The sequence below is a fragment of the Enoplosus armatus genome, chromosome 5 (genome assembly GCF_043641665.1).
Source record: "Enoplosus armatus isolate fEnoArm2 chromosome 5, fEnoArm2.hap1, whole genome shotgun sequence".
Classification (NCBI taxonomy): domain Eukaryota; kingdom Metazoa; phylum Chordata; class Actinopteri; order Centrarchiformes; family Enoplosidae; genus Enoplosus; species Enoplosus armatus.
The window spans coordinates 20,349,099-20,368,789 of NC_092184.1; the positions used below are offsets into that span (position 1 = coordinate 20,349,099).

At 40.9% G+C, this 19,691-nt stretch overlaps 2 protein-coding genes across 5 annotated transcripts; one reads left to right on the forward strand and one right to left on the reverse strand.

Moving 5' to 3' along the window:
• The first annotated feature begins 812 nt into the window (after positions 1-812).
• tubd1 (tubulin, delta 1) lies at positions 813-4,641 on the forward strand. 4 transcript variants are annotated; one of them, XM_070906316.1, is made up of 8 exons: positions 813-1,100; positions 1,194-1,341; positions 1,959-2,175; positions 2,271-2,502; positions 3,206-3,370; positions 3,515-3,643; positions 3,874-4,057; positions 4,295-4,641. In XM_070906316.1, the coding sequence occupies exons 1-8, from the start codon at positions 950-952 to the stop codon at positions 4,398-4,400; spliced, it is 1,332 nt and encodes a 443-aa protein (XP_070762417.1). In that variant the 5' UTR covers positions 813-949; the 3' UTR covers positions 4,401-4,641. The 4 variants fall into 4 exon arrangements, with proteins under 4 accessions (XP_070762417.1, XP_070762419.1, XP_070762418.1 ...); XM_070906318.1 differs by lacking the exon at positions 3,874-4,057 and having other exon boundaries at positions 3,515-3,651; positions 4,290-4,641; XM_070906317.1 differs by lacking the exon at positions 3,206-3,370.
• A 1,774-nt stretch (positions 4,642-6,415) lies between these two features.
• On the reverse strand, positions 6,416-19,179 carry vmp1 (vacuole membrane protein 1). The gene is made up of 11 exons (XM_070905882.1): positions 19,070-19,179; positions 18,600-18,732; positions 18,118-18,208; positions 17,442-17,552; positions 13,173-13,340; positions 12,770-12,901; positions 10,751-10,831; positions 10,450-10,566; positions 9,074-9,135; positions 7,381-7,480; positions 6,416-6,652 (listed from the first exon to the last, which is right to left on the reverse strand). The coding sequence occupies exons 1-11, from the start codon at positions 19,146-19,148 to the stop codon at positions 6,509-6,511; spliced, it is 1,218 nt and encodes a 405-aa protein (XP_070761983.1). The 5' UTR covers positions 19,149-19,179; the 3' UTR covers positions 6,416-6,508.
• Between the last annotated feature and the right edge of the window lie 512 nt (positions 19,180-19,691).

Genomic DNA, 19,691 nt, shown 5'->3' on the forward strand with positions numbered 1-19,691 from the left:
GAGCTCGTGAACCACAAGCTGTACTGTGATTATGACTATAGCCTCATGGACATGCATATTATAATGGCTGTAACATTAATTAACACTGTATTGGTAACACAACCGTCATATCTGATAGAGTTCAAATTCCGTTTGGCTTAAAGAAGCTTTCTTGGCAAATGGTAATAGCAGTAAAGACTAGCTACAGTACAGCAACAACAGATCATCATAGATTTAACCACAAATGCAGCCGTAGTCCGAAAAATAACCAGATCCACAGCCACAGCTTCAACCACAAGTAATGGGCAATAAATGCAGAATGTAAAGTGTCGCATTATCTCTCCTTTCTGTGTCTGCAGAGTGATTCCCTAAACTGGCAGTGTATTATAGCTGGACTGGACCAACTGAACGCAAAACGTAATACTCACTACTAATTGGATATTAAATAAACCTCCTCCAATAAATTATTACAAATCCTGGCCCCTATGAGAAGGACCTTGATCCAGAATAACTATTCTGAATTAACTATTCCGGTTTCTGGTAACACCTGTAAATATTCAGGTGCCTTTAAACATTTATGCACATCCTCTGCTACGAAATACCGGAATGTATTATGTTGAAATGGGTTCTATTTTTGTACTAAAACTATCGTAAAAAAACAACTAAATATACTTGCAAGAATATGTCCATTGTAAATGATATTTATTATAGCTAAAAAATGTGGATTCAAAAAAGTTGCAACCATTCACCACGTATGAATAGGAGTTTTATTTTGAAAGTTTTGACAGTTTGCGGCGGAAATGTTGTTATAAGTTGTTATGGCGGCAGACCAGAGTGCGGACACCTCTTTCAAACAAGACACCTCCGTGGACGCAGTCATGAAACCTTTCACTCACAGCGTGAATCCACCGCTTTGATCTGGAAACTACCGACCCTGCTGGAAAGTCTTCACTCCTCACCGGACGGGAAAATGTCCATAGTAACAGTTCAGCTCGGTCAGTGTGGTAACCAGGTGGGTCACGAGCTGTTTGACATCATCTGCAGCGATGCTCGCGAGGGACAGAGGAAAGCGTACAGCACAGCCAGCTGTGAGCGCTTCTTCCACCAGACTACACGTGGAGGTAACGCACCTGTTCTCTTGTTCCCACTTTCTGGATGAAATAAAAAAGTTTGCACCCCTGTTCACCCGTCATGTCTCCCTGTCTGTGAACCAGACCTCGTAGCCAGGGCGGTGCTGGTTGACATGGAGCCCAAAGTGATCAACCAGAGCATCAGCAGGGCTGCAAAATCTGGCAGGTGGAGGTATGGAGAAAGTTCACACTTCAGCCAGAAGCAGGGCTCTGGAAACAACTGGGCTAATGGGTAAGGACATTTTCCCTCCACCTTTTCTGTAAAATATGTAACTAATTGTCTGTTTAAAAAAAAAAAAATAAACTAGTGGCTCCTAATGCTCAAAACGAGACTGCTGTTGTTACAGTAATAGGAACAATACTAAACATTGTCACTCACCTCATCCTGTTATTTTGTAATCATGTCAAATCAATCCCAACTCAAAGCCCACGTACTAGCTTTCAGACATGTCAGTGGTTGGTTTGCTCAGTTGTCATGCAAACTCAGCAGCTGTGATTTCACCCATAGCTTTTCAAGGACTTATCGTCTATTTTGACTTACAAGTTAAGTATGACTCATTATGGATAATTTTCTCGATCAATCGATTTATTCATTTTGTCGACCAACAGTCCCAAAACCCAAAGATATTAAGTCTATGACAGAAAAGCAACAAATCCTCACATTTGAGAAGCTGGAAGCCTCAAAAGTTTTTACTTGAAACATGACTTGAATGATTGAGCTCTAAAATGAATAATTCAAGTTGATAGTAGTAGTCTGACAATAAAAAGCTGGTAAGTGGACATTGGATTGGGATTGTTTTGTCAAACTTCATATTATATATATATAAGTCTTCCTGTGGTTCACACTAGGTTCTGTGTCCACGGCCCTCGTCACAGAGAGGTGGTGGAGGAGCTGGTGAGGCGAGAGGTGGAGCGGTGTGACAGACTGGCTGGGCTCATGGCCATGATGAGTGTGGCGGGGGGAACGGGGTCCGGGGTCGGTACCTACGTCACCCAGTGTCTCAGAGACATCTACCCCAAGTCTTTCATCATCAACCACCTCACCTGGCCGTACGGGACTGGGGAGGTACGGAGACTGCTGTCCAGTGGCTAGTCATTAGTGTTAGTATAGAATAATGTGCTAGTATTAAATCTTTTTTTTTCCTCCACTCGGCCTTTCAGGTGATCGTCCAGAATTACAACTCTGTGCTGACGCTTGCTCATCTCTACCAGCTGTCAGACGCCATCCTGGTGCACGAGAACGACACGGCGCACCGGATCTGCAGCCAGCTGCTCAACATCAAACACATCTCCTTCAGTGATGTCAACAGGGTCATCGCTCACCAGCTGGGCAGCGTCCTGCAGCCCGCGCTCACTGCTGACTCCCACGGAGTCTACAGCAGAAATCCTCTGGGTGAGAGAGGCCAACACACACACACACACACACATAGCAGATTTCCCATAGGGCATGGACTTCCTGGAATATCTGGATTAGGAGGAGGTGTAGTCTATTTACCAGCTATCGAGATGACACGCACAGATGCACTCACACAATCGTCTTCTTGGGTTACGTGCCATGCAATGAAGTCTCAGGTAATTTCAAGTGAAAACCAGAGTTAATTTAAATAAAAAAAGTTAATAAAAATAACAATGCTACAATTTTGTTAGCTAGTAATATTACCTTGATGATGATGTGGCGCTAATGTGAAAGATATGATCACTGAAAATAAAAAAATTATAAATTCTACCTGACAAAATTCTGGAATGAAAAGCCACAAAAAAAACTAAAAACTAATAAAAATCCCTATAGATGGAAATATAACAATAAGGAAACTAATTATTAGGAGGATGTTAAATTCCTGAGCTGTCATCTGATCAAAATGCACTTCCTGTTGACCCGTTTTACGTTGATGGGTGGGCACGGTTTGCCTGCTGGTCAAACAAGTTCAAGCCCTTCTCTTTGAGACAAGTTAGCTGCACACTGGAAAACTGAAGTGACGGAAAACGTCCTCATTATCATGGCGGGAAATAACTGCTAACGTCATTCATAAATTCAATCTTCGTTCATTGCGCCTTATCCCTAATGGCAGCATTATTCTTTAATGTCTGGCTCTCAGGTGAGTTGGTGAGCGCCCTGGCATGCCACCCAGAGTACAAGCTGCTCAGTGTGTGTACTGTCCCTCAGATGCCCAGCTCCTCCATAGCCTACAGCACGTTCAGCTGGCCAGGCCCGCTCAGACACCTGCGACAGATGCTCATCTCCAACACCAAGATGGAGGAAGGCAAGTTCTGTCAGAACCAGAAAATTTGTGCACTTCAGTTCCAGTTCAGTTTATTATAACTACATCGTGGCATGTTTAATGTAATCAGTTACAAATTAAATCATAAAGCACTTCTGAGGATCCTTGTTGTTCGTCCCGTGTCAGGTATAGACTGGCAGGTGCGCCCACCTGCAGGCTCTGGGGGGACCAGGAGCCTCACAGGACCCAGCTTTAACACCTCTTTGGCCAACCTGCTCATACTGAGAGGGAAAGACGTCTACAGCGCAGAGACAGGTCAGAGAAATGGTCGAAATTTGTGGATTTTATTTAAAAGAAATAAGTGGATTAACTGGGTTAAATCATGCTTTAATTCCTCATTGATTTCACCTGATAAATCCATGACAGGAGATGAAGATGATGTGATGCATATAACACAGAAAAAGTCGCATCAACAGCTTTCAGTTTTTGATGCGTGTGACTCTTTAGATACAGAACAAGGGATGTGAATTATGTCCTGTCTGCAGGTGGCTTCGAGGACGCGGCCCTGTACACCTCCTGGCTCTCATCACAAGAAGCCTTCAGCTTGTGGAAATCCCCAGTGTCTTTTAATAAGTATGAAAAATCTGCCACGCTGGTCAGTAACAGCCAGGCTCTGCTCAGACCTCTGGATAACATGGTGGGGAAAGCCTGGAATATGTTTGCGTCCAGGTGAGTCACTCTTAGGAAAAGGTGGGTCCAAACAGTATGACAATCGAGCAAAGTAGTTCTGTGAATATGTAAATTATTAAAGGTAATATTTATCTAGAGCTAGTGTGTACATATACGAGTATTACAATTCTTTTTAATGTTAATACCCTGAGGTTGATGAAGAAAAGTTCACCTGGAAACCAGTTCTTCAGTTGTTTTGTTTCTGGATCAAATGTCTGTCATTTTCCTCTGTGACAGGGCCTACATCCACCAGTACGTTAAATTTGGGATCTCAGAGGAGGACTTTCTCGACAGCTTTACATCTCTTGAGCAAGTCATCTCCAGCTACAGTCAACTGACCTAGACATGGGAGAAACTCACAAGTACCACCTTGCCTTTGGACTGTATGTATGTGTGGGACATGTAAACATGTAATGGGACAAAATGTAAACATGTAAATAAGACAAATTGCTTGACTTCAACATCTGCGGTGACAAAGACCGAGTCGATTTCTTTACACCTTAAGTATCACGGAGACACATAATCAGTGCCTCTTCAAGGGAAAATGTTTTTTATGAAATTATATTAAATTATTAAGGACTTTGTGATGGGATTGTTTTCTCAGCTGCTGTTTCAAAGGTCACTAATGAACTGGCTAAATTTCTAAGCCAACATAGATCAGATGCCTTTAACGTGTTTGGGGAAAAAATGGAAATTTCAACATTTAGGATTCCATGAGAACTGAGCGTCTCTGCTGAAGATGATCCTGTGACGTGATCAAAAGCTACTTTGGGGTGGAGATCAACTAGGGGTCACTCTAGTTTGAAGATGTGAAAGTATGTTCAATTAAGTGTGTTCAGCAATTATTAGGAATAGCAGCGCTGCACAAAGAAAAGTGACGAGGGCATCAGTTAACATACTTTTCATTACTTTATTGTTCATTCATTTTACATAATAGTATTTCCAGAACTGAAATGAGTGGCACTGAAATCAGTGTCACTAAAAACGGGTCGTTGTATCCACACACGGACCAGCACAACTGCAATGCGGAAAGCCCACAACTTCAGCCAGCCTACAGACCGCTGTTGCCGTGCTCATTTAACAGCCAACACCAGTCTGATAAGCTAGCTGACTGGGTGAGAAAGTGGTGTCGAGGAGTCCACCAGAATCTGCCAAGTATGTTTCAGGCAGGACAGAAAGATAGTCATATTGGAAAAGTCTGAATCAGATGATTCACATTCGGATAAGGAACACCAAAAGCTGAAACTATTGAGGACATAATGCAGTTCATCTTTCAAGAATTACTAAAAGGTAGTAAAATGGAAAATGTATGAGTGCTGAGCTGTTCACTTACCTTAAAGTTGATAATTTCTGAGAGGAAATTAAGCATTAGCCCTGTTGCGAAGGTTTTTTTTTTTTTTTAAACAACAGTTCTTAAACATCACAAGAGAGCTCATCAGGATGAACATTTAAAAGTTAATCTTGCCCTACAGGACAATACAAAAATGACAGACTCAGACTTGGAAACAAGTGCCATGATTTACATGTTTTATATATGATCTGATCCAAGGTTCAACCTAAATGTACAGAATAGAAATGGGACTAGTTAGCTGAGAGTACAATGTCACTTTACAAATGATATCTTTTCTTTTTTTTGTTTGTTTTGGTTCAAGTTAACTCATGTCCACACAGACCATTAGAATAGAAATACATCTGCGCATACTGTCAAAAAGATATTAAGATATTTACACAATGTGCAAACCGTCAATACCACAAGTTGATATTGCTTTTTTTTCTCTCCACCATTTTAAACCGACAATTCCAGAAACAGAAAAAAGACAAATTGGTCTTACTGTTTAACGGTGGCAAAAACATGAGGAAAATTAAACCCTGAAAAGAAAGACCATCCATAGCAGTTATCTTGGCAGCACACTGTACAAACAAATCAAGATCCATCCATACATAAATGTTACAAAATTAAATAAAAATCAAGTTTATAAGTCAAGAACTATACTCAAAAGGAAGTCAGACCTTCCCGTCTTGCATAAGGCATAGCATCTGATGGGCACTGCCCGTACACAGCAGTCACCACCAAACCGCTGCTTTACTTCTGAGGTCAATGAATGGGTTAAATTTGACGTTAAAGTAACATGTTAAGACCAGCAAACCAATCGCACTACACACACCAAGAGAGTGAGATGAGAGGAAGAACTACAAAACCTGAAGAGGGACAAACAGTAAACGGCACATACATCCTCAAAAGCGCGCGCACACACACACACACACACACCAACAAATAGTGCCTGTTTTTTTTTTTTTTTTGAGCGTTCAGCCTCTGAGAATGAATTGGGGGGGGGGGGGGGGGGGTGAGGTTTGTTGTTAAGTTGTGAGTGGCTGGGGCTGAGTGGAGGGCTCTCAGCCGCAGCAGAACAAACACAGTCACTTTGATGTTTGTACCGCTTTGTCTCGTCATCACTTGGTTTTCTCCTCCGAGTGCCTCTGCTGCTGCAGGCGCTTAGCGTAGCTCTGAGCCATGGAGTTGACGATGGAAGTGACAAAGTAGCAGACCATGACCAGCACCACCTTCTCAAACACCCACGACAGCCAGTTCTCATCCTGGAAACACAAGGATTAGGATACATATGTTACTAATTACCTTCATTAAAGCATACTGTAATATTACAGTTCATGAGCACACAAATCCAAGCATGATAATAAAAATATTGTTGGCATCCTGCATACATGACAGTAGTACATGGTTGGAAGAAAATTATATTCAAGTATAAAAGATAAACTGGAGTGTGTGTTTTTCAGCAGCCAAAGACTAGCTGTAGTTTTTAGTTTCAGTCAGACTGATATTAGCTTATTGGAAATAGATTTGTATTGGTGCATAAATAAGAAACTACAGTACAGAAATGCCGAAGATATGTTGGAGGTAATTTAGAAATAGTTTCTCAGTTACATAGTTTGTCCACCAGAGAGCACTGATAATTATATTGTTTGACTAAAATGTCTCGTTCAGTACACATCTAATAACCATTTTAAATGAAGATTTTTGAAAATTTCGCCAATATATGTTATCAAAAATCAAGTATCGAATGGGCTATACAAAGCAAATCTCCCAACTCTGATGTTGCTGCTATTTTTCATTATGCTCCAAGTGTTGCTTGGATTTATAGACAGTTGGGGAAATGTAATGGCCCTTGACGTTATGAAACCTTTCCAGTGTATCATTTACAATCTAGAGTCTGACAAAAAGTTTACATGCATACATACAGTTGTTAATCTTGACAAATAAATACATTCATAAAGCTACTAAAGATAAAATGATGTATTGTTCTTACCGCTGGTGCACTTCCTCCAGCATGGTGCAGCTTGTTCCTCTGTGCTTCCAGGTACTGACTGAAGGGCTTCTGGAGTGATGGTCCTACTTTGGGCACAGACCTGACATCGCAGCCCCGCACATGTCCACGCAGAGTGGCAAAGAAAAGAGACAAAAGAGACAGGGAGGAAGACCATGAATTCACTTACCCTTTAAGCACCCTTCCTTGGACATGGAGCCCAAAACTGAGGCTTTAGACTCTGAGCACTTATTCCCTATAAAGAGCCTCCAAGAGCAGTTCATGAAGGCTTCTCTTTCTCTGAACACTACCAAAGGTCCTCACTGATCCACCAGGCAACCGGCATCCTCGTAACAGCTGCTAAAGGCCCCATCCTACATGTGGGTCCCATCTTTGAGCTTCCACCTCCTCTGCTCAGTGCTGTGAGCAGGAGAAGGCAGCAGAGAGGAATGAAGCACAATCTCTTCAGCCCTCCTTTTATACTACTTAGCTCCCTATAGGCGACTGTGTCAGCCCCTTCAATCAGGAAGTGAGTCGACATGATGTCATCACCTTTACCACCATTGCTGCCTTCTGGTGGAAAGACATCTAATCAGGGCGTGCTCATGTCCTTTTTAGGCAGTGTGGATTAGCTCACCAGGGGGCCAATCATAATGGATACCATTTTATCAGTTCATGTCCTATAGACGCATTAGTGGTGTTGTTTAACCATTTGGGCAGCAGTGGTGCAGTTCAAAGGGATCTCTACATGATACCACTGCATGAATTAAATTCTGTTCCTGGTCAGGACATAAACATGTTGTCTAGACTTGACAAGACTAAGCAAAAAAAAATGACACAATTTACTAAACAAACACCAAAAGGGAAGTGGGTAATTGCTGATTTCAAATAAACCTAACTAGTTTTGACTGACTCACTCTTGTTATCTCTTTACATGCAAGCACACACGAATATACACAAAGCCACTGGCAAAAATACATCCTGTATCAGCACTGAAGCACTGTTTGCACTCATCATAGCGAGTCACCAAATGCCATCTGAATTTCATGGGAAAGAACCTTGACTTTTATTCTTAATCAAGAGGAAAACAGGACACTCAGTATGACCATAGATTCAAGTCCAAATATGGTCAGAATTACTACCTGGACATTACACACATGTAAGTGAACATTTACAGCCAATAGAGCAATAAAAACTAAGTAGCTCCAGTGCTTCAGTAGAATCCAAATCATGAAATTAGCATTAATTCTATATCTACTTTTACCATATAAAAATTGGGATGTTCCTTCCAATTCCTATGAACTGGCTCAATCTGACATTAGTTAAAGAGTCATAGAAAGTTATTTTTTTATGTCTACGATTGTGTTTCCTGCCTTACTGGGGCAATTCTCTCGTCAAAGCTGAACTTGGTGAGTCAGATCAACATGTTCGGATGGGACCTCACACGCCTGACCACCAATGCTGCAGACATGGATTACATTGTGTGTGTCGGGGGGGGGCTTTGTGTGGAAAATGCATGCACGTACACCCCCGCAGTGAAAGCAGTTATTCATACAGGATCCCCAATCAGCGGTCAAAATGCATCTGAAAATGTTTACAAATGCGTTGCCAACCACAAAACCAGGGGAAAGACAATGACTTCACAAAGTACCTGATTAATGCAGTCTTTCTCACACACACACGCACACACACTTACCCGATGAGTGACACCATTTGCTCCACTATGTGCTTGCTGAAGGTAATGATCACAAACAGTTTCTGTAGGGAAACAAGGGAGAGATCAATAGGCTTTAAAACGCATTACTTTCTGATAATGATAATAATAATAATAATAATACTTTCTGAGGTATACAACACACATTTTACACAGACATTTTCTAAAACAGAGTTTTACAGGACATTAGGTGAAAAACTTCGAATGAACATCTCTAAGAAACACATATGACAAACATATATAGATAGATAGACAGACATATTGTGATTTTAATTTTAGCGGCACAGCTGTGGGAAATTGGGGCCACATCTGCCACAATCCACAGATACACTAATTACAAAACTCAAACCTGGCACTAAGCTAAGCTTTGGGCCGCGAGGGGCTTTGTGTGGTTTGCAAAGCGCCAAAGTAGGGGGGCAAAACCACAATATACTTCTCCGGTCCTGAAACTGATCAGCTTTAAACAGCATGACACATGGCCCCCTGGACAAAATCAGACAGGATATGACACGTGATGTCCAAGAGGTTCAAGGTACAGAAAAGAAAAAAGAAAAGAAAGCATAGGACAAAGAGTCCCCCCTGCAGCCTCTTACCGTCTACTCAATTTCCTTTTCTCAGGTCTACCTTCTCATGTCCACTCTACATCCTCCATAACCCTTGCTGCATGCCGGGCCCCTTTGTCTGAAAGGTCTCAGAGTGAGATCACTGGCTGGTACCACCAAGAGATGGATAGGTTTAGTTTGCTAAGACACTCAGCGACTCACCTAAAGACGCAGACGGCCTCTCTTAGTATAGGCTTATATTAGTCACTGGTGTGGCAGACTCAACAATACGCGCCGTAATTAACAAGTTTTTTTTGATCTAGTGGATTTTAAAAAATCCAAACTCTTGTTAAAGACTTCTTAAAAGCTTCCCTTCTTTCATCTGGAGCCCTTTTATATGGTCTGGATGCATCCCAAAGCTAAAACCAGAATAAGGAATCCCCAAAGGACCAGAGCACCATCAGGAAGAGTGAAGGAGAAGTGCACAATTAGAAGTTTCTCACAGTCACCAACTCATGATCTAAGCACTCGGTTTGATCCTAGCTCTCCCACACGTTTTGAGGTTGTGGGGATTGAATTAGTGAAGTGAATCAGTCAGCAGACCCTATTTTCTTAAGAGTGGATTTTTTGACATACATTATTACAGTGTGGACAGAGAATTGTGATGACATGAAACAAAAGTTGAGTCATATTGGAAGCCAAGATGCTGCAAGTACGGTGTGCGTGTATGGTTTGTGTTAAAAATGGAAAAGGCTGTTGTAATTTGAGGTAAACTGGTCCTTTGCTTGTTTCTAACTTTTTAGTTGAGCTACCGACCTGTATATGCATCTTGATGATGGCTTTCCCAATTAGAGTTGCTCCAAAGAAGGTCCAGAAGGGAACCATGAAGTGGCCGCAAGTTATTCCAGCCAGGTCAAAGAGAGGATTGGGGATCTGAAACATAGTTTTATCATTACCCTTGGTGTCACGTTAATTTCCTGCAATGTAAATTTGTATCCACAGTGAAACATGTTTGTGACAAATGAAGACATCTTGAATGCAACATCAATCTTTGATCATGCATGTATAAAACATTATATAACATTATAAACAATCTCCACTAAATAAATAAACTTACAGAGGCACAAGCCAAGATCCCAAAAAATCCCACTTTCTGCACCATATGCTGGACTCCCAGTTTTGCTCTTGTGACAAAATCCTGCAAACAGATAAAAAAACAATTTAAACACATATTACTGCTGACAGATATGAATGGGTAGGATTTAAAATCCTAAATTTGACTTTCATGACCCATGGTTGCAACACAAATGTTTAAAATACATGGGTGTCTCTAAACAAGTCACCCTTTTATTCTTTTTGTAGAATAACAAGCTGTACTTCTCGCAGATGTGTGGTTTTTAACCAAACACAAGTGTTGTCTGCAATGTTATTACAAGAAATGAGAGCCTTGGTGTAATAAAAAAAAACTTGCTATTTCTGAGAACTGTACGATTTTTTTTGGTTTGATGACTTTGGTGGCATTACAACTGAAAACTGTGTGGTACAAAAGTGCCGAGGATCTTTTGATCCTATCTCCATCCCTGTGGGGTGAAATGTCTGTGGTTACATGGTGAAGATCACAGCCGGTGCAGGAGGGAGATTAAGAGGCAGTTTAAAAAGTTGGAATTTCATCAATGAAACTTTTTTTTTTATTTATTTTTTTTATTAAAATTTTATTTACTCAACAATCAAAATTCAGTTAGGTTTTCATCTCCAAACCCAACTCATTTTACTTATGTCAATTCTTTTTGTAGTCAATACTTGTGCTGCATATCTTTTTATTCAGAATTTTTGTTTTTCTCATGTAGATATCCCAAAAAATACAAGATAACATAATGACAAGATCTGATTTGTTTTCTTTCATGTTTGTTTCAATGTATGTCATCCCAGTGATGGCAAGTCATTTTAACCTATGCTAGTAAAAATAAATAATAAATAATCAGTACAATAGTATAAGTATAATCAATCAATGATAATAATTGTAAAAATGCAATAAAATTACATCTTTTATTTCATCTTTTTGTCAAGTGAAATTCTGTTCTGGTCTTCACACTTTTCTTCATTTCTTTCTGGACTTGAAGATACTGATTATAATCAAGGTTTTTGGCATTGATAAAATGAACAATATACGCCTCTAAGTGATTTTTCTTTTAACATATATTGTGCAACATTCATTCTCATGAACGTTGCACGTTGAATGTTCCTCGGGTCTTAATTTAAGTGCTTCTGACTCGTCTGAAATTGTTGCTTAGAAAACCTATGACAAATGCACATGTGGATACATCCTGAGAACATTCCCGTGATGAAAGACGTGATGTGAGGCTCCTTAGCCCATTCAGCTGAGAACCAGTGAAGCGAGAATAGGTGATGGAGACAATGTACACAATGTCTCCGATTTCTGTTCTGCTGACTCAGCATCTGATCTCAGCCGTCTCCAGTCATGTGAACTGGGTTCCTGACGGAACTGTCTGTCATTCAAATTAGAGGCCGGTGAAAAGAGAGAGAGAGGGAGGGAGGGAGGGAGGGAGGGAGAGAGAGAGCGAAGCCCGAGGGATGATTAAAGGGGGAGCTGTGCGCAGGGTGACTCACCCACAAATAGACAGATTTACTGGAAGTGTAAGGAGGGAGGGGCTTCACTGAAGTCACATGACACTTTTAGACCAATCACAGGACTGTGGCTCCATGGTCAGTTGTGAATTATGAAGATGAGACCAAATCAGATATGATCATATCATATTGGGTGAGTGGGCAAAGTGTAAACACCTATTCATGGAAACAAGTAGAGGGATAGATACTTCAATATTCAGTGTAGCTGCTGTGTGTTTTCAGTGGAAGGCAGGGGGTTGAGTCTGCGCTACCTTTCACACCCAATATGACAAATGTGGGGAATTTTTTTTCTTTGACTGTGTTCTTTGGAAATTCTTGAACTGAATGAGGTGAAGACACCATTTGTTAATACATCACCTTTTTCAAATCAAATGAAAAGCACGTGAGGTGGGTAACGCTTCTTAAATCTATTCTTTGTATTTATGTGTCCATGTATATGACCTGCTAAAAAAGGAGTTCATATTGGAAAGGATGTGTGTGCAACTCTGACCTGAGCGCCCTCGGCCTGCTCCAGCATCTCCTCAAACTCCTCATAGTCTTCATCCTCTGGATCAGCTCCTGACTGACGAGCCGCTCTGGCCATGAAATATGGAGGCAGCTCGCCGATGGCAGTGCCGGCCCCCTACACCAACACAAGTTAAAATGTTCCATGTCAGCATTTGCTCATTTATTTCACACACAGGCTATTAACTATTCATGCCACCATCAACCTTTGAATTTGGTACACACAACTACTTTGTGTAAAGTAATCCATGCAAACATTCAAACCTTTTTCCCTGGCATAAGCATATTGGAATGAGCTGTCACAATGCCACAGTGCTGGACTGCCAAACATTCTTGCCATATCTCAGTGTGGATCACTGCATTGTCTCTTTATTCAAACTACTACTCACCCACATGCAGGCCTCCAGGCGGACCTTTGACATGATTGAGAAGAGGGAGACGGTTCCCTCCGCCCCTCCACCTTGGGGGCAGACAAGCTGGTCTGGGTACGGAGGCTCTGGGAAGTCTGTGGAGCTGCACTCATATGCTGCCAGGGTCACTGATGCTATGTGAGGACCCTGAGAGAGATGGGGCAGATGGATAGGATGAACTGCGTTAATGGACTGGAAACCACTGGGACATGCAATCATTTTGTCCAACATGTACCATGAAACACAACATGTGATTGTAAATGTGGCAAATACTGTAGCTTGGAGGAACTGAGAAATGTAATCCATGGGACAGTTTATTAGGCCCACCTAGATAAAACTAATGCAGTCTACTACAACAGCCTTGCAATCAATCCTCCCTTCATGAAGGTTATAATGTTCACGTTTTGCTGAAACTGTGTTTATTGTTTTTGATAATTTTGGAGGCTGTGGTTTGTGGCGCTGTTGAGTTGCATTGTGTTTCACAGAGAGGTGTTTGATATAAACTATATTAAATGATAAACACTTAACTCTAGTGTCTAAACACCATGCTTATATCAATGAGGGTAGACTAAATATTAGAAACACCTCATTCCAATACAATTCAACAGCACCACAAACTGCGGCCTCCAGAATGACCACACAGTTGAATCAACTCCTCTCTAACAGAGTCATCTGCCCACAGGTACAAACACACACCAACAGTAGCTGAGTCACACAGTCTCTCTGACAGGTAGGTATGTCATCATTATCATTGTAAAGATGTCTGGTTAGGCCGAGCCACCTGGCCTCAATAACACTTGGCCCACCTGTAAGTACAACACAGCTACTCCATTATGCCTCCTTATGGTGATACAGGCAACACTGACAGTAGATTGACAGCACACAATTAATCTGTGTTGACTGCCATAGTAACTCTCCACCCCACTCTGAGTATGAGCACACAGGAGGCTTCTTTAGTTTACAAAACACAGTCTGTTTCAAACCAAACACAACTTCACTTAATGGCATTTCTTCATGACACGACAAGTCCGTGTCAACAAGAAAAAAAAAAACTAAGCTGTGATTCAAACTCTGAAACCAAATTCTGATAATCTCATCTGGCAGGCGATACAGTGGCCCTGCAGTGAACTTCTTTGTTCACTAAAGTCAGCAAAGCAGAGCTCGTTGCATACAGGGCAGATAACCTTCTCTGCTAAGTAACTGTATAGCAAGTGAATTTCAACTTACACATCATGTTGATTTAAGAACAAGACTACTTGGACCCATGAAGCTGCAAACCCACAATACCAAAGTGTTGGATGGAACAAACAACATTCTGACCTTACCAGTAACAGATCTAAATATGTAAAGGTTATTGGGAAGGTGACACAACAAGAAAGGCCTTAGGGTCATTACATTTTTTTATCCCCTTTGCAGCATGAACGAGCTCACTAAATTTCACGGCAATCTGCTTTGATGGCAAAGGAAGGGCATTTCTCGGGTGTGGAAATGTTAGGATTAATCCTCTAGGGATCATGAACAACCACAGCAAATTGTTAGTTTTCCATGAAATTCCATTAGTTTTCAAAGCTTGTGTCATTTGAGGTTAAATTTTGACCTGATAGTGGCATGCAGTTACCAAAACTAGGAATCACCCTCTGGGCATCGTACAAAATTCATGACAAAATGGACAGTAAGTCCAGATATCGTAGATATCCAGATTGGTGATCTCATCAAATAGACAAATCTACAAGTAAAAACAACAATATATGAGCATGTATTTTCTCTTATTTTAACCACAATAAAATTAATAGAATCCAGGACTTAGATGCACTGCAATGACAACACCAATACCATGATGAATCATAAGATCATACTGGTGAGTGAATCCCCTCTCCCATGAGCACAATTATCTCAACCTCTCTACGGGGCAATATCTCAGGCTTGAGGTAAGAGTCACACGAAGGGGGAACATTGGCAGCTTGACAGGCTGTGTCACTCCATGTGTGTGTCACTCCATGTATCAGCTTTTGTATGGACAACACCATTCTCATCAGAGAGGTATGTACCCACACCCTGGAACAGCACCCTTATGAATAAGAAACATGCCCTTTTGGCATGGGATAGAGAGAAGTTTAAAGGGGTATAATTGGATCTAAAATGGCAGCTAGAGGAAAGCAGAGGCTGCAACAAGAGGATGTTGGGATATAAACTAGAGGGAAATAAATAAAGGATGCCTGGATTGGTAGCGTTGGACAGATGGGAGGAGATGTAACAGAAGAACTGGGAAAAGACATGAGCTGAACCACATTTTCAACAGGTTTGACTCAACCTCTCAAAAAGCACTGCCCCACAGCTACAACCCCTTGAACATGTGGTTGAAACTAATCATATCTTTGGTCAATAAATAAATGTACAGTTAATTAATATTCACAGCCCTACATTCTAGGTGCTTGGGCCACTAGACCCCTCTCACCTCCAATGGCAAAAAATGAGACATATTAAGATCTTCTTAAAATTCAAAAGAATGGTTTCTGCTCTAATATGAAGCAGAAAAAGAAAAATGATTCGCTCAGACTGGCGATTAGAGCCTTTCAGATTTTGGGAAGACTGATTACCATTTTAGACAATGTTTCTGATGATAATTCTAATCATTTCCAAGTGTGCCATGTCAGGTTGAGTAACATGAGATAGACTGTATTAGATGAGCCTCCAGTAGGCCATCAAATGCTTATGGGACACAAAGGGAAGTTGTTATCAAAAGAGTGGCTTTTAAAATGGTCTCCATTGCAACAGTAAAAGCTGGTAATTGCAAAAAAAAAAGAGAGTGAAACTGTCTTAACAGATGCCAGGTTGTTCCATATGGGGGCGATGACGGTGCCTACTCATAGATAGAAACCTCCCCCACACAAAGAGGGGAGAGAGGGTGAGGTCACACCCTCTCAGCATTATACACAAAAAGACACAAGTGTGCTCACAAGTACACAGACACACACAATATACAGTATAAGCCACAGTATATAAAGTACCTAAACACTACTAGAAACAAACACATGGTCAGCTGTAAAGCATTAATGACAGGAGTGCAAATCAGTTCTGAAAAACAGGAAGGTCATGGTTACATCTTTTCCCATTATTTCATTGTAATGGAAACAGCTGACTCAGCGGGCCAACATCTGCACATGTTCTACAAAACAGAAGCCACATCATCATCTTAAAGCGGACTATGGTGCAGAATTTCTTCCTCTCTTTCATTTTGCTATGTTCTCCTTTTTTACCACAAGACAAATGACACACATTTTGGTGAATCAAGTCATACAGTCATTCTGCGACTGCCTGTCAGGGGAAAAACTACACTGAATGTTTGGTTAGCCTTAGACAGACGGGTGACAACATGGAACGAGTTTGAAGAGGCAGAAGACAACAAATATACAGTATGACGCCATCCTCTGGCAACTACAGGAATAGACACACATGGGCTTTGCAGAAATGGTATGAATTAAAGTAAGAGTTTTATTTCATTTCTGCAGGCATCTCTATAAGAAAATTGTTTGTGGTGAATTAGATGTCATTTACATCTGAAGAAATAGCCTGCATGTTGTAGAGACACACAGGACATCCTGACCCATGCAGAATACAGTTGACCAGATATTGATGGTTACCGGTTTCCCTTTACAGCCATTATCATGCTGCAGCCTTTTGACTGTTGAGATATGGGTTGCATGTGGGCCAGCTGAGTCATTTTTTCCCCCAGAAATATGTAAATGTAGTAACAGTTACCATCATGTCGAAAACGTGTGTATGATTAAATCCGAATGTGGTTTAAGTGGAAATTTACATGTGTCTACTTTGTATAGCTCCACTATGCTATTACAATTTCATGCTGCTCATTCAAATTACATTTCAAGACACCCAACTACGGAAACAACATATGCTACTGAGTAAAAATGCATTCAGAGCCAGCACAGTAGATGGTTTCAAATTTTACAAAGTTGTGTTAGTTTTTCTTTTTCTTCACTTGAGTCTTTTGCTATGCTGCTCATTTTAAGATGGAATATTTCTTCACAGCTGTCCTTAGAGTGAGGCGGCTTTCACCTATTTGAATGCTTGAATATTTTCACATGTAAAACTATTGCTTGTGCATTTTAAAAGATGTTTATTCCAACTGGAAATAATCAGCTGTGTACTGTTTGCGAGTGTCTCTGTATTCTGTATTGACCCAGTTCAAGAACTGGTCTGTACATTTAAGCCAAAAATGTGTTCTCTTACCAGATAGAGGAGGAAGGTGTGCAGGCCAGTCCCAAGGCCTACTGAGGACAGGATCCCAAGGCCTACCCAGTAAGCACACCATAGGAACTTCTTCTCCAGGTACTCAACATACTTCAATGAAGAAGGTCAGATAAAACAGATTAGAAGGTGGGAGACTGATACTGAAAGTAATTTACTGATAATTATGGATTGAGTCTTTCGTTGTCTGTTTAGGATTTAGTGTTGAAATGTATTTATATTTAATAAACTTCTTACTGAAGAGCTCTTTCTCCATTGTATAACGTAACTTTTTTTTTTACATTTTTATTCAAAATTACAGCTGTTTTTAGAGGGAAAGATTTCAGTGACGTCATTTGAGTTTGTTCTTTCATCTCATCGTATACTCTGAATTACCTGCAGTGGGTTTAATATTAGTTAAAGATTGGTGACGATTCAGCTGAACTGTAACAGACCACTGCACAGAGGAATTTGCAAACAAAACACTCAGCCAACTGACTGTATGATCAAGGGTTGCTTGACAACAGTGTAGACCTCATTATCTCCCAACATAAGCTTTCCTCTAGGAAAGGTTTTAGGTGGATAAAGAATGACTTATCATTAACCTTTAAACAGAATGGTGATGGAGCAATGGTGTTGATTATTAACATCACTAAAAAACAAATCAGTCAAGTCTTACTTGTTGGTGTGCTCCCTCAGTGGAGTAGGCGATGGAGAACAGAGAACATAACACCAAAACTAAGAACACTGTTCCTCGTCGTTGCCAAAGCCTGAGCAGGAAGGCAAGAAAACAAAATGTCAACAATGAAACAAGTTCCAAACATACAACTGAAAAGAAAAGGTGATATGTTTTCTTACAGTATATCTGTTAAATTTTATTGGAGGGGCCTGACATCACAAATGACCAGCTTCCTATAAGGGAATCCCTAGTGGGGGTTTGATCACTTCATTTCCCCCCAAAATATTAAATGTCTTCGCTCGCTACAAGCTTCTCAGGGACAGAGGGTCAGAGGGTATGTGTATATTCACCAATTGGAGAGCAATAAAGCGTCACAAGACAAACAAGTAGGACAAAAGGTCACAGCCCATGTAAGCACAAACATCCTGGCGAAGGTAGTGCACCAACAAAGGCAGACTAGAAAAACCTGTTTAACTTCTTACTTAAACGTCCACTCCTTTAGCTTGATGAGGGTCTCCAGGAGGAAATAATGTAGTGTGGTGACAGGCCTCCTCCATACCACCAGAGACAGGCGCTCCTCCTTATCTTTCTGTCGCCTCTCTCTTACTGAGGAGTCTGAAGAACAAACAGAAATGCAATCACCCTGACATATTGTAATACTTGTAGCTACATCAACTATTGCAGCCTGTTGAATTGGTAATGCCAAATATGTGATACATCTACAAGTCTGGTACTGTTCTTGTTCTATTATAAGTTGTTAGCACCTTTGAAAACCGAAAGCAACCTAAAATGAATCACTTGAGGGTTTTTATGACTTGCTCAAACCATGTGGTGTTAGTTATCATTCTGTGCCATCGGGGATTACACAACCTTAACTTTACAGGGACACTTCAAAGATGAATGTTAACTTCTATATTGTACATCTAAAAAATAGAAAGTTAACAAAACTCACCTGAAGACTTGCCATTCTGTTTGTCTTTAGCTCCTGCACGTTTCTGAGGCTGTTCACAGCTTGCTCCATTGGCTGCCATGTCAATCAAGGTTTAGCAGGTCAGGCAGTCTAAGGACGAAAGAGAGAGAATGACAAGTTGGTGTCTCTCGTTCAACAGCTGTTGTTTCGCTTCCTAGTGACCAAGAGAATATGTCAGACACTGTGGGACTCAGACCAGTCATGAAATCCTTATCAGCGGCTCTTAAGCAATAACATATCAAACTGTCAATGCGAACACGCCGGCTGACATTCAAATTTCATGTTGATTACAAAGAGAAAACATCATACAAAACAATAAGGCCAAAGTGAAAATATAACCGATTGCCTCGCGACAATAACATACAGTTAAATGAAATAACCGCTGTTCCGTAGGTCAATCTGTAATAAGATATGATGCCAAATACGTGTACATCATCCTCCACATGCTAACCGGTTAGCCAACATGCTAATGGCTAAGCTAGGGACGTTGGCAGACTCTACATCAAAATAAGGGGTTTCAAATCAATACCGAGTCGCCTTACTTGTGGGGAGATATGTAAAAAAAAATCCTTGCTATTGTGCTGTTATATTAATGACAAAAGAC